Genomic DNA, 12696 nt, shown 5'->3' with positions numbered 1-12696 from the left:
AAACACACTGTAACAGCAAGTGACAATCACAAGGAAGCTGAGACTCTGTAGGTAGCCTGGGATGCAGATCAGGGAATCCTGACTGCTGCCTCTGTGTCTTTCCCTGTCTCCACTGCTCTTGGGAATCTTTTTAATTAAGTAAAAAAGCAGATGAGAATAGCAAATGGATATGTCTTATCAAAACTGTGAGAGAGCAGTGATGATGTACAGGACACAAGGTCTCACTTCTCTGCCCTTTTTGTGGAGAGAAAAGGGTAACAGTGCTTTAAGGGGAACAGGAGGCTTGGATGGGATAGTAATGGGAAGGCCACAACAGCACACACATGGAATTCACAGCTAATAAATAATCTGTTTAAATCATCTGTTATTAAACCATCACAACAGCTGCTGTCTCTCCTGATGGTGACCACCACAAAGAGCCAGCTCAAACACCTCTGCCTTGGGATAATGAATCAGAAATGAGCACTGAAAGCATCATGAATCCCACGAATGCCCCTGGGGATGAAGTTCTCCACAGGACCACAGGCACTATGACCACAGCTGGTAATGACTCTCCTCTGATGGGTACCAGTAAAAATAATGGATTGCACTCATTTCTCACGTCTGGTGTGAAATGAGACATTATTTCTTCTGAAACTGGCTCTTTTCCCTGTCTTTCTCATCTTCAGTGTCTGAATTCTTGTTGTGAAATTGCTGTGCAAATGTTATTATGATTTTGTTGCATGTGAATATCCCAACAAGAATTCCTGTCTGTTTAAGGGTATTTTTTTTTCCTGCGTCTCCTGACTTTGCTCAGCTGTATTTTTAACTGAGATAGCAGTTGCTTTTTGGAGGTGGCTGGTAGTGTAAATGTTAGTTTTTCATATCTGGTCATACCTGGTCTTAATATTTCAACATATTCTCTTAATACTGTAAATTTTTTTTTCTTCTCACTGCATAGTCTACATAGGCTAATAAATTAAAAAAAGGTAGAGATTACTAAAATGAAGAGGGATTAATATGTAAGGTGCATTTTAAAAATGTTTTTGAAGTTAACTTAGCCGTCATCACAGCAGTCACAGCCTCCACTGACATTCTGGCACCAGAAGATATAACCCAGGAAGCATGGGCACCTCATCTTGAGGTAACAGCCACTTCCTCTCCTGATGATGCCCACCACAAAGAGCCAACTCAAACACCTCTGCCTTGGGATGATGAACTGGAACAGGGCACTGGAGGCATCACGAATCCCACAGATACACCCAGAGATGGAGTCCTCCACGAGACCACAACCAGTGTGACCAAAACTGGTAATGACTCTCTTCTGATGGGTACCAGCAAGAATAATGGATCATACTCATTTCTCATGTCTGGTGTGAAATGAGACATTATCTCTGCTGAAGATGCCTCCTTTCACTATCTCTCTCATCCTGGGGATCTTCCTTCTTAGTATGGACTTGCAGTGAAAATTCTGTCACAGGATCTGTGAACAAGGCATAAGGGACTCCTTGCTGGTGCATTTGGTGGTTTCTGTCCTTTGCTGAAGCCTGTTTTTGGGTGATCTCCTTAATGTTCTACAAGACATGCACTTTGGTGATTCTGCATCCCCAGCCTCATCTTCCTTTCTTGTGCATCAATGGGATCAGACTGGATATGCTTTGGCACCATGACTGGTGTGGTGGAGGTGCTCTGGCAGATTAATCCAATGACTTGGTCCTGTGACTCAGCAGCAGCACCATCACTGGGGAGTGGAGTCCCAGTTGTGAGGGCAGGGCATTTGTAAAAGAATTACATCCCTTAAATTCTGCCATCAGTTTCTTACATCTCTTCCCCTGTGTATTGCCAGGCAAGACCAACAAAGGTGAGGCTGCTCACTCCTGAATTACAGGGTCAGGTTGTTGCTGCTGAAGTCTATTCTAAAGGTCTCTCCTTTTCCTCTGTCACTGGGATCTGTATATGTTGCCAGCATCTTGCTCCAACATGCTGAGCATAGATACAGAGCCTAAGAGTGTCTCAGAAGGCAGTGACAATGTGGAAGAAGGAGAGGCCTTCATGTCTTCTCCTTCTGTGCTTTGCATGAGGAAGGTGAAGGTGCTTTCTGGCTTGCTGTGGCCCAGGAAATGACGTGGGTGGTGGTTTTTGTGAGTGCTCCCTGATCTTGGCACCATCATGACAGTTGTAGAGTCTGTGGATGATGCTGACCAAGAGAAAGCAACCGAGGAGCCACCAGCACCTGCCACTTCACCTGGAAGGGAAAGTGTACCAGCAAACACCACAGATGAGTCCCATATCCATGGGATACCTGGAGTTTTTTCAGACATTGAGGACCGTTTTATTCCCTTGCAGACTCCTGTTACTACCAGTAAGAAAAATGAATTATAACCATTTTCATTTATCCATCTAGTTGTTATTGAGGACAATGGCTATTGTCCAAAAATATGTACTAAGCATAATTTTAAATGCTTGTCATATTGTGATTTCCTTTTTGGGTTTTGTTATTGGTTTTAACCTGCTGATAAGGTGTCACAAATGGTATCTCTATCTGGTAAAAGCATTAGCTAAAAGGCTGAAAATTGTGTTAATGAGCTTTTCTTATAGTCCATTATCAGCATGTGGTAACACAACTATTGAAATGAAGAAGTGCAAACTTTCTGCTTGTGCCCATGCATTTGTGATAGCATTTTTTTTTCTTTTTTTTTGCTGGCCACAGATGACAGCTATGTAACCCCTAATTATCTGTCACTTTTCCCCAATCTGTAATGCCTCTACATTAGATGAATATATACAGGAGAAATGTGACACCATTTTTTTTCCTAGATATATGTGCTGTTGGTATCTAACTGATATTTCATTTGTAAACAGCCTTGTTTTTTAAATGGTTGTTCTTCTGATCAAGTTAATGCAGTTAACAGTGTTTGCTTATTATACTCCATATAGCCTTTGGTATTTTTTTCTGTGTGGTCATGTGCTAATAATACAGGAAATGAAGGGACTTTTTCTTATTCCCAAATGTAGTTTCCATACAAATAACCATCCTAACAGTAAGGGTTTTTTTCCAATTCAGCTAATCCAAACACTGTTTTCAGGCACTTTCTTGGAAGTTAGTGGAACCATTCCAGAGTAGAATTTGGCCAATGCTCTGTGGGCATTCATTGCACATAAACAAGATTATGTACCTATATTTTTACAGCATTATACAGAAAACACTTGAAATCTAATTCCCTTAATAATTCATTAATATTAATTAATCTATTATAAAGTAGAACTAGGGCTAATTATTTTTAAAATAATTTTTTATAAACCAGAAAATTCAACTCTAAAAAATTGCCTGGTTATAGTCTTTTGACATAGGCATAGCACTGTAGATGCCAAATATGTATTTGAGAGAACTTTATTTGACAGCTGAAGCTGTTTCTAATAATATCTTCCTACTAAAACTCATTTCTTTAATTTCACAGGCCCTATTCACTTAATTAATCTAAGCTGCCTTCTTAATTTTATGTGCAGACATTACACACTATGAAAAAATGTTTGCTACCTTCCTGTTTTGAGCACATAAAACCTGTAAGAACTAGTTTGAATCTTTTTCAGTGGGAATATCTGCATTGAATCTTTGCATTGTCAGTACCCTGGCAAAAAGCTCAGAAGGCCATTTTCTCAAACTCGTTTTTTTTTTCATTTACCTTCTCTTGATGAGTTTTAAGGACACAGTATGTGGGAATTACTAAGACACTACCATTGTCATCAAGAAGTTTGTTTATTTATTGAAGGGTTCATTCATTTGTAATGTTGCCCAGTACAGGTGAAATGGAATGGAAAAATTAATGATTGTATTGTTAAAGTCCTTCTCTGATCAAATGAATGGTTTGATGAATGGTTTGAAAACCATACCACGTTTTTTCACTTGCTTTTTTTCCAAAACAATGTTTGACCTGTGGTCAGACATCATACTAAGTGTCCAAATGTCTACAGAATAACAGTCCTTCAGTCCACTGAAGGAACACAAAAAATAACTGCCCATAAAGAAAAAAAGTCTAGTATGTTACCAAAATGAATTGTAGAGAGCTTTTGATGATCCCTTCCTGCCACTTGCAAGCACCTCCCCAGAGCCAGAACAGCAGGGAATGTGGCTGATCCCTTCTTCTTCTCAGTGCTCAGGGGAGCAGCAAAAGTAGCAGGTTTCTAAGCACAGAAATTTTAATAAATGTCTGAATGCCTTTCTAAGGGATTTTGTGGAGGAAAAGCTCTGGAATTTTTCAAAAATGAAATAAAACACTTAAAAAAAGTCTGCTGAGATGTAGTGTAGACAAGTGAGTAGGTCCCTTTGGTCAGCATTCTTTGGCAGTAGATCAAGACTCTTCATTGTTGAATTTGGTCTCTGTCCTTTGTTGTGAGATAGCAACAAACAACACTCAGTCAATAAGTTTCTTGTTAATAAAAATAATAAAAAAATCTGGAAAATTCATGAACTGCTTGCTGGCTATACTTCACAGAGGAAATTAAACATGCTTCTCAGTTTTGCATTTGCCAGCTGTTACTAGGAAATGAGATCAGAAATGTTGGACAGAAATTAGTTGTAATGTGTGTTAAAGAAAAATAACTTCACAGCTGATTAGAGTTAGTGTTTAATTTCTTAGAGTCTGGAAGAATTCAGAGAGGTGGAAATCTGTAATATATTTTTTGTAATGATAATGAAGCAGTGGTCCCAAATGAAATTACTGTATCTACAGTCTGCTGATAATTTTCTACTTGGGATACCCTTATGGTAATAGGATGGGCTAGGAATGTAACTGCATAAAAGTTTAAGCAGTATGGACAGCACAGAAAATATAAGAGACTGATTTAAGATCTAAGACCATCTTGGAACCAAATTACACACCTTATTGAAAGGGACAAGAGGATCCACATCTAAGTTTGCAGAGAACAATTTTTCTCATTAGGAAAAATTACTTTTAATTTTTAGAGTCCCACTCTGTAGCTATCAAAGTCACAAGCATTCAGAGAACTATCATTCTATTTTATGACAGCATTAGAGTTTTAGGTGCTTAGTTTTATCCTGGGTCATAATAGAATTGAAATATAGGAGGGAGACAAGAGGGGGAAGCCATGAGTTTTGCTTCTCAAAATATTATAGCTAGCCATAGTTCAGATGAGTGTCATGCTTATAGTCTATGTGATAGTTTTCAGTATAAACACTCATTAATTGCTTCAGCATGGACTTTCTGGAGTATGATTTTTATATTGTTAAAATCACAGTCTTTGCACGTTGCTGTTAAATATTCATCAAGCATATTTGGCCTAATGGGTGGGGCTTTTTGTTCTCTAGGCTCTACCTCTAGTGAGTATGATAACCAAGGACCACACAAAGGACATTATGAATCCACTACTTCCCCTGGAGAGGCCACCACAACGAAAATAGCTTCACAACCCAGGCCGTCCCCTGTACCAGGTGGGTTTTCAAAGTCAAATATTTGAAAAATCCAAATACAGATTTGCCTTCATATGAACTGAAGTAAGATGCGAAAATGAAGGTCGAATACAGCTGTTCAGGTTTTGTTCTGAATCAGATAAAATTCAGCATTTCACATGTAGTCTGAAAATGGAGCATATTGTAACTCATACAATTTTTCAGCAATATTAGGGTGAGAGAAACCATGCATTTGGAGAATGGGATTAAGATTCAATTAACTTTTATGAAGTGAAATTAAATCAGGCAAAACTGAAAAAAGTTATCTGCATAGTATCATATCCATGAGAATGTTCAGCAAAAATAACAGCTGAGATAAGCTCTCCAGAATAGAGCTTGTAGACTAAAACAGAATAAAGAGAAGCCAACACTGTGATACAGCTGCAAAAGAATGCAAATATATTCTGGAACTTATTAGTGGTAAACTCATTTTTAAAACAGAGGAAGTAATTATCCCACTCTACTTAGGCCTAGCAAGTCCAGAGCTGAAACTCAGTGTTCAGTTCAAGGCATTGCATTAGTCATGTGGGAACAAAATGGGGAAGAGCACACAGAAAATTTTGGAAAGGTAACCTTTGAAGCACCTTTTGAAGAACTCATCATTTGCAGGGAAAACTGAAGGGAAATGTAAGAAGAGCATGCTATGAAAAGAATGCCTATCAGTTTTTCACCATGTTGTACTAATTATTAACTCATTAGAAGAGGTAATTTGCTTCAAATGAAATGTAGGAGTCTTGTTAAACAAGGGACAGTCGTTTCAAACAAAGAAGACACAGGACATAGCTCTTGGGAGATGATCCCCATCTGTAATGCTAGTAGAGCTATAGTGGTAGTAGAGAGTAGGCTACTGGGAAGGTTTTAAAACCTGCTTGACTAAAAATGAGCTAAAAGTCATTCTGCTATTGTGCTTGAGATTGTACGTGTATCATGCTAAACTTTTTCTTTTGGAGTAAATCAGTGAAACAGCTCCTCTTCACCTATGCCCACCAAAGTGCTTACAGGTGACAACAGTGATGGGGTATTTAATCTGAGCTGGCCCGTGTATAGCTGAATGATGAAAATGTGTTTGATTTGCACAGAAAGACTTTGTAAACCAAACAAATATTCATGGAAACTAGGAAAAGAGTGTGACAGCTTAAAGGAAGTAGAAGAGATTGTGTTTTAGCAGTTCTGTGAAGTGGCAGAACCACATAAGATACATTCATGTGCTCTCTTCCTCTCCCTCACCTGTCCCTGCAGACTGGCTGATCATCGTTGTAGCTCTCGTGGTGCTTGCACTGATCCTTGCAGTGTGCATTGCTGTTAACAGTCGCAGAAGGTAAGGCCACACCTTTACATTTCCAAAACACACTGCTTTACTTTTTTCTTCCTTGAGAATGTCCAAAGCTTTGTCAAAGAGCAGAGTAGCAAAACACAGGAAAGAGCATCCTCTGCAAAGCTGTGTGGCTTGGAGTGTGGGGACCCAGGTCACCATGTCCAGCACAGGTTACACATCAGCCTTCACACTCACCTGGAACCACTCACATGAAGTCAGCAGCTATGTGAACCATTTGAAATGAAAACTAAATGTAAATGAAAACTAAATGTAAATGAAAACTAACTGTATATAGATCACACAAAATTAATTACCCTCCATCTATTAGTTATTAATGAGAAAATTAATGAGAGCATGGAAGTTGTGAGATAGACAGCAACAACCACAAGATGAGCCAGGAATGATCCTCCACCATTAAAATGTTTTCTGTGTGCATGTGAAGGGCTGCCTGAGACAATCACAGCGATTCTGTGAAAACCTGTTCATCTGTTCCTTCTGAACAAGAGCCAGTATCACAGCTGGCAGTCAGTCACAAGCATATATGCTAACATTGCTCTCAGATCTCTCAATAGCTTTATGTACTCCATTTTACAGATGAGGAAGCTGAGGAGTGAAAAGTAATGCAGTGATCTGTGCAGGGTTAGCTGGGAAATTGGAAAAATCCTAGCCTAAAGGATAGGCTTTAATATTCTTACCTCTTCCTTTTCTCTGGGAGCTATTCTGAGTTTGCTTCCCAATTGTCTTTGACAGCTTTTTGCTACTTGAATGTTAAAATTAAGCTTTCTAACAGAGTAACTATTTGCTACTTGAATGTTGGATTTTAAGTCTTTTTTTATCAGAATGAGCATATAATATGTGGAGATTTTTGTTCAGGAAGAAGTGAGCACATTTTTTCCAAGTCTGTTGGTTGCAGAGCACTCTGAGCTGCTCTTTTAAGAGGCTGTGGAGCTCCACAGCTCCTTGCTGGCATCTTTAGGCATTTTATGGCTGCAGAGCAGGAAATCATTCCCAAGGGTGTGTGTAACATTAGCAGAGTGAACTGAGATACTTCAGATAAAATAACCCTCATCTATGAGTCAGTAGGGATGAAAATATGGTATTTCAGAAGCATAATAGTAAAATTGAACAGCCAAATTAGTAATTCAGGAAAAAAATATCCTTTATTTAAGAAGAAAGCACTTAAAAGTCCAACTTCACAGACACATTGTCCCTCTTAGGCATGCTGGGCTCTGCATATTCAGTTTACACAAGGCTGTTTGAGGACGAGTGGGATGTCCAGCACTGTGTACCCAGAGAGTCATCTAAACAGTAAATCTGACAGCTGTGTTAGTACTTTTTTACTACACTGAAGGATATCCAGCCCAAGATAACCAGCGTGCATCAGCTTTGGACTGGTGACTCTTTAAAAGATTGTGTGTGTGTGTGTTTTAATCCAGAGTTACATATGAAGTTTATTGGGCAGCCCTGCAGTGAGTGTAGCTTTAAAAGCACAGTACCTATTTCCTACCTGGGCATCCCAAGGAGCTCTGCTGCAGAAAGCAGTAAGATTAGTTCTCCATATTTCCTTATTGTTGATTTGCTTCTAAGCTTGACTTGCTAATACAAAGAAAAAAATAGTTCTGTTTAATGAGGTGAGAGCTTGATCCAGATTTTCCACTTGCTTAAGAATTTATGCATTTTCAAAGCTGTGGTCCCAAGCCTGGATTTAGAAGGTGTCCTTATAGTGGGAGTATTTACAAAGTTCATAAATGTGGATATATTCAAATGATAGAAAAAAATTTCTAGCATTCTGGAATGTTATTGCTATATGTAGTAAGAATAAATATGAATTAGATAAGTGAGCTCCTGATAAATTTTATGCATATAATGGTGGACACTTTCAGAAATAAAATATGCAATATGGAGAAACTTTACACTTTATATGGTAGAAGCCTGCACTGGCAGACACAAGTTTAATTTCCAATCACCTTTTCCTAAATATTGACCTTCAGTTTTTTATTATTTTTGTTAAACTCTACTTATAGCGTTTTATTTTTATTTCTTTCTAGATGCGGGCAGAAGAAAAAGCTAGTGATTAACAATGGCAAAGGGGCAGTGGAGGACAGGAAGACAAGTGAATTAAACGGAGATATCAGCAAATCACAAGAAATGGTTCACTTGGTTCATAAAGAACAGTCAAATGACCGAACACAAGCATGTGATGAATTCCTGACTGTTAACGAAACACAAAATCATCACGAGTTTGACATGAAGACTGGAGTGTAATGGTACCACACTGCCAAGCAGATCAGGGCTGGGGAAACCAAAATCATGTGGAACTTGAACAGGAATTCACAGATGCACTGTGCTACTGATGTCTTTTGAACATAAGCATAAGTTCTGTTTCTTTTTAATCACTTTGCAATGATGCCTGAGTTTAAAAATTGACATGTGCTTTCTGAAATACTCCCCCAAGAGTTGCATAATGCTTTCAGTTCCCAGTCCCTTCACAGAGGACTCTCATTGTGTCCTGGATGGTAGGAAGCATATGAGTTTACATCATTACTCCCCAGATGGAAGGTCTTCACTGTGTGGAGCTAAAGAAGTATCCAGTCACTCCATCCTACAGATATTTAAAGTATTAAACATGCCATGGTATAGAAGTAAGTGAGGAAAAATGTCAAGAGTAAAAAAATCAAGTTTAAACCCAAAAGGCATCTTCTACAATGTCTGCAACATCAGAATCCTTCAGAAATGCCTTCCAGCCAGGAATAGCAGTGGGTACATTCAGAATCTGCCAGTATAAACAAAAAGTGACATTTTATAATTATGTGTGGCTTGGTCTGCAATGAGGGAAGCCCAGAAGGACAAAATTTATTTATCTCTATTTTTAAATATCTATGGACATACAGCAGGTCTTCTCGGGAGGGGTAATAAAGGCATGAAAACATGAGCTGAAACATAATAAACTTGTATTCTTTATTATCCTAGCAACCTGTACAATTATCCTTCAGTTTTTGTGATGTTCATTGCTCTTCTCCCCGCTTTATTCATTGGTGCAAGTTTGTGCATGTTTTTAATGAGACTGTTAGTTAAGATAATGAATAAAACAAAATGACCCCAGCTCTACCATATATGCACAAATCAAGCAATTGAGATCACTAGGGAAGCTGACAGTATTTTGTTCCTGAAAATAGGTCTCTATATTGTGCTCCATTTTACTAAGGTGATGCTGAGCTTATTAGTTTTTTCCCCTATAGCTATTATATTATATGAGATTACTGATATTTTAAAAGTCGCTTTTCTATGATCTCACTAATTTCCTCAGAACTATGTTTCATCTACCTTTTTTTTCCATCTGTTTTTTAAAAACACCAAAAAGAAACATTGCTTGCTTTTTGGTACCAGAAGTTCACTTTCTACAGAAAAGATGAAAGCAAATGAAAGGAAACTCTTCCCAGCCATGTAATATAGTAGAGTAGCTGAGCTGCATTGTTACATGCTTTTGTTATGTCCTTTTGTGTCTGTTATGTAAAGTATTTGTATTAAGCTATGATGCTGTGCATTATATTGATATGAATTGTCAGGAAAAACGTTATTTACTACTAGTGGTCTGTGCCATTTTTAAGAAAGCTTATTGTGATGGAGGGAGAATTGTAACTTCTAATTGGACTGCCCCTTGGAAAAGCAGGAAAAACATTGGTCTGTGTGAGCTGTGGGGTGTGGATGGGCTGTAGCAGGGTTATTCAGGAGTTCTGTTCTCTGACCATAGCCCCTGTCTTTGAAAGTGTTCTGCTAAATTATGTTATTTCATGTTCTTCATCTGAAGCAGTTTGGAGGATGAATATTCAGCTGGCTATATACTGACTTTAGCTAGCACTGATCTTTACTGGAACATGAAGCGCAAGACTGTTGATTATATTTCTGAGTCACAGCCCTCCAGCAGTTTCCCATGTCCTTCATGGAAAGGCTCAAGTGCCCTGGTATCTGCTGGCAGATCTCCTCAGGGCAATTTACACCTGGGCAAAAAGTCCCAAGACAAGGTGATGTTTTAAAATCCACATAGGATGTTTTCTGACCTTAAGTCGGTCAGACACTTCATCTGTCAACAGTGCATTGATTTTTTTTTAATGCTTTTAAGCACACATTTTTGTTTGTCATTAGAAATCAAAATGGTCCCTTGAAGGCTGTGTTTAGATTGGTGTTTGGTACTCATTCCACTAAGTATGGAGATCCAGAGAAAGAACTATTCCTCTCTTTAAATCCTAACTGAATGTAGGTCTCAGTGAGAAGGAGTTATTTCATTGTCTTAGAGGCTAAATTTCTCTTTTAAAAAAACAAAAAATTTGTGGCGTGTTATTCATCTCCCCGTTCAGACGTTGAATGAAGAAATCCACAGACTTCTTTGTAATTTATCCTCTAGTTAGTAGCTATAAAAGCACAGACAACACTGGTTGGGTTCTTTGTATATTTTTAAATGGGAGATGCTCAAGAGGCAATGCCATCATTTTATATATGCTGATTCTTTTTAGATTATGTCCTGTGACTTATGTGTAATTGTTTCATTATAGTTTCAAAACTAGACAGCCATTTCATATGTGTAATACAGTACCTATTTTTATTAATCTTGCTTTTATTATGACGGGTTGTTTGTTGTGTGTATGTATTTTTATAGAGAGCACTTGATATATTTGCATATTTATTTAACAGATTAATCAGAATGAAAGAAAATGCCATCTCTAAATTGTAACTAGAAATAGTATTGCTAAAAAAAATATCGGACTTTAAAATAAGCTTCCAAAATAAACCTGATTCCACACTGAGGATAAAATGTAAGTCCAGCTGTTAGTGGGAGAGAAGTATTCAGCCAGAGAGTTGTGTTGAGTACTGTGATCATTTCTTCTGCTTGCAAATTCCAAGCCAGGCTGAGGTGAATGCTGCGTGACCTTGTCTGCTCTGCTGGCCTCCCATGGGCTCCACAGATGTTCTTGGAGTTAGTGATGAACTCAGCTTTCCCCCAGAAGCAGACAACAGCAACAACAACTTGGTTCAGTTTAAGATCAGCCCAGTAACATCTTGATGACCATTCCTGGCTCATTGAAGCAACAGTATTTGGAGAGTGCAGCACCCGTCAAGATCCAGCCCTTCCACCTGGGTGCTGACAGACAAACTGTGTCTTGGTCTGTCCTTGGTGCCTAAGAAGAATGAGAATCACCCCTAAAAATGCTAAGGAGGTCAGACCCTGTGAACAGCTTGTGTTATTGCTTTGTCTTGAAAAGTTTCAAATAAATGTGATCTAGACCAGTGGAAATATTTCTAAAGCAGCAAGCATATTTAAGAGAGGCTCTGTATGTTTTATGGGAATGTAATATTTTCATGAAGCAATGCAGGCTGGTTGTTTCATCTGTATTATGTTGAAGTTCTGAAAAGGAATATTTGATTAAAGCAAAGAAAGGATATACAGCTGTCATGTCTACCTTTGTGGATGTGAAACCCTTTCCACAATACCAGTTCCAAAATTGTACTCTTGCAGTTTTTCACATGATAGAGACGGTTTTCGTGTGTCCCTTGTCAACAACAACAGCCTCTACACTAATTAGTTGGAAGCATGTTGCCTGGAATATTTTAGGAGACAATTGCCAAGTGTCTCTTTAGCACATATCATTCTGGTTAGGGCTGATCCTAATTATTCTTTCTGTAGATGAAGGAAATAAATCCTCTGACAACTGTGTTCTGCCTCCACATACAAAGACGCCAGGGTATTTTGTAAGTCAGCAGTTAATGGATTTATTTTAAGCTATATTAGGCTATTAGACAACAATTATTTCTTAATCTTTATTAAAGAGTTCAAGGGTCTGATGCCTCTGAGTCTCTGAAAGAGCTCTGATTAGTAAAACACCAGCCCTTTTGGTAACCAGTGGTTGTGACTACTTCTCTGTAGAGGGAAAAAGGACAA

General features: G+C 38.4%; 1 protein-coding gene across 1 annotated transcript in view; it reads left to right on the top strand.

The window, feature by feature from the left end:
• The window catches only part of CD44 (CD44 molecule (IN blood group)), a 49158-nt gene extending 36968 nt beyond the window's left edge, over positions 1 to 12190 (top strand). The window contains exons 14-19 of the mRNA XM_083863333.1: positions 385 to 543; positions 1032 to 1289; positions 2156 to 2341; positions 5306 to 5428; positions 6686 to 6764; positions 8810 to 12190. Coding sequence (XP_083719459.1) covers positions 385 to 543; positions 1032 to 1289; positions 2156 to 2341; positions 5306 to 5428; positions 6686 to 6764; positions 8810 to 9026 — 1022 coding nt within the window. The 3' untranslated portion in view covers positions 9027 to 12190. The remainder of the gene's footprint in view (positions 1 to 384; positions 544 to 1031; positions 1290 to 2155; positions 2342 to 5305; positions 5429 to 6685; positions 6765 to 8809) is intronic.
• Positions 12191 to 12696: the final 506 nt, after the last annotated feature.

Source organism: Zosterops lateralis (genome assembly GCF_965231275.1).
Source record: "Zosterops lateralis genome assembly, chromosome: 6".
NCBI classification, from domain to species: Eukaryota; Metazoa; Chordata; class Aves; order Passeriformes; family Zosteropidae; genus Zosterops; species Zosterops lateralis.
This window is presented reverse-complemented; position numbering and strand designations above follow the sequence as displayed.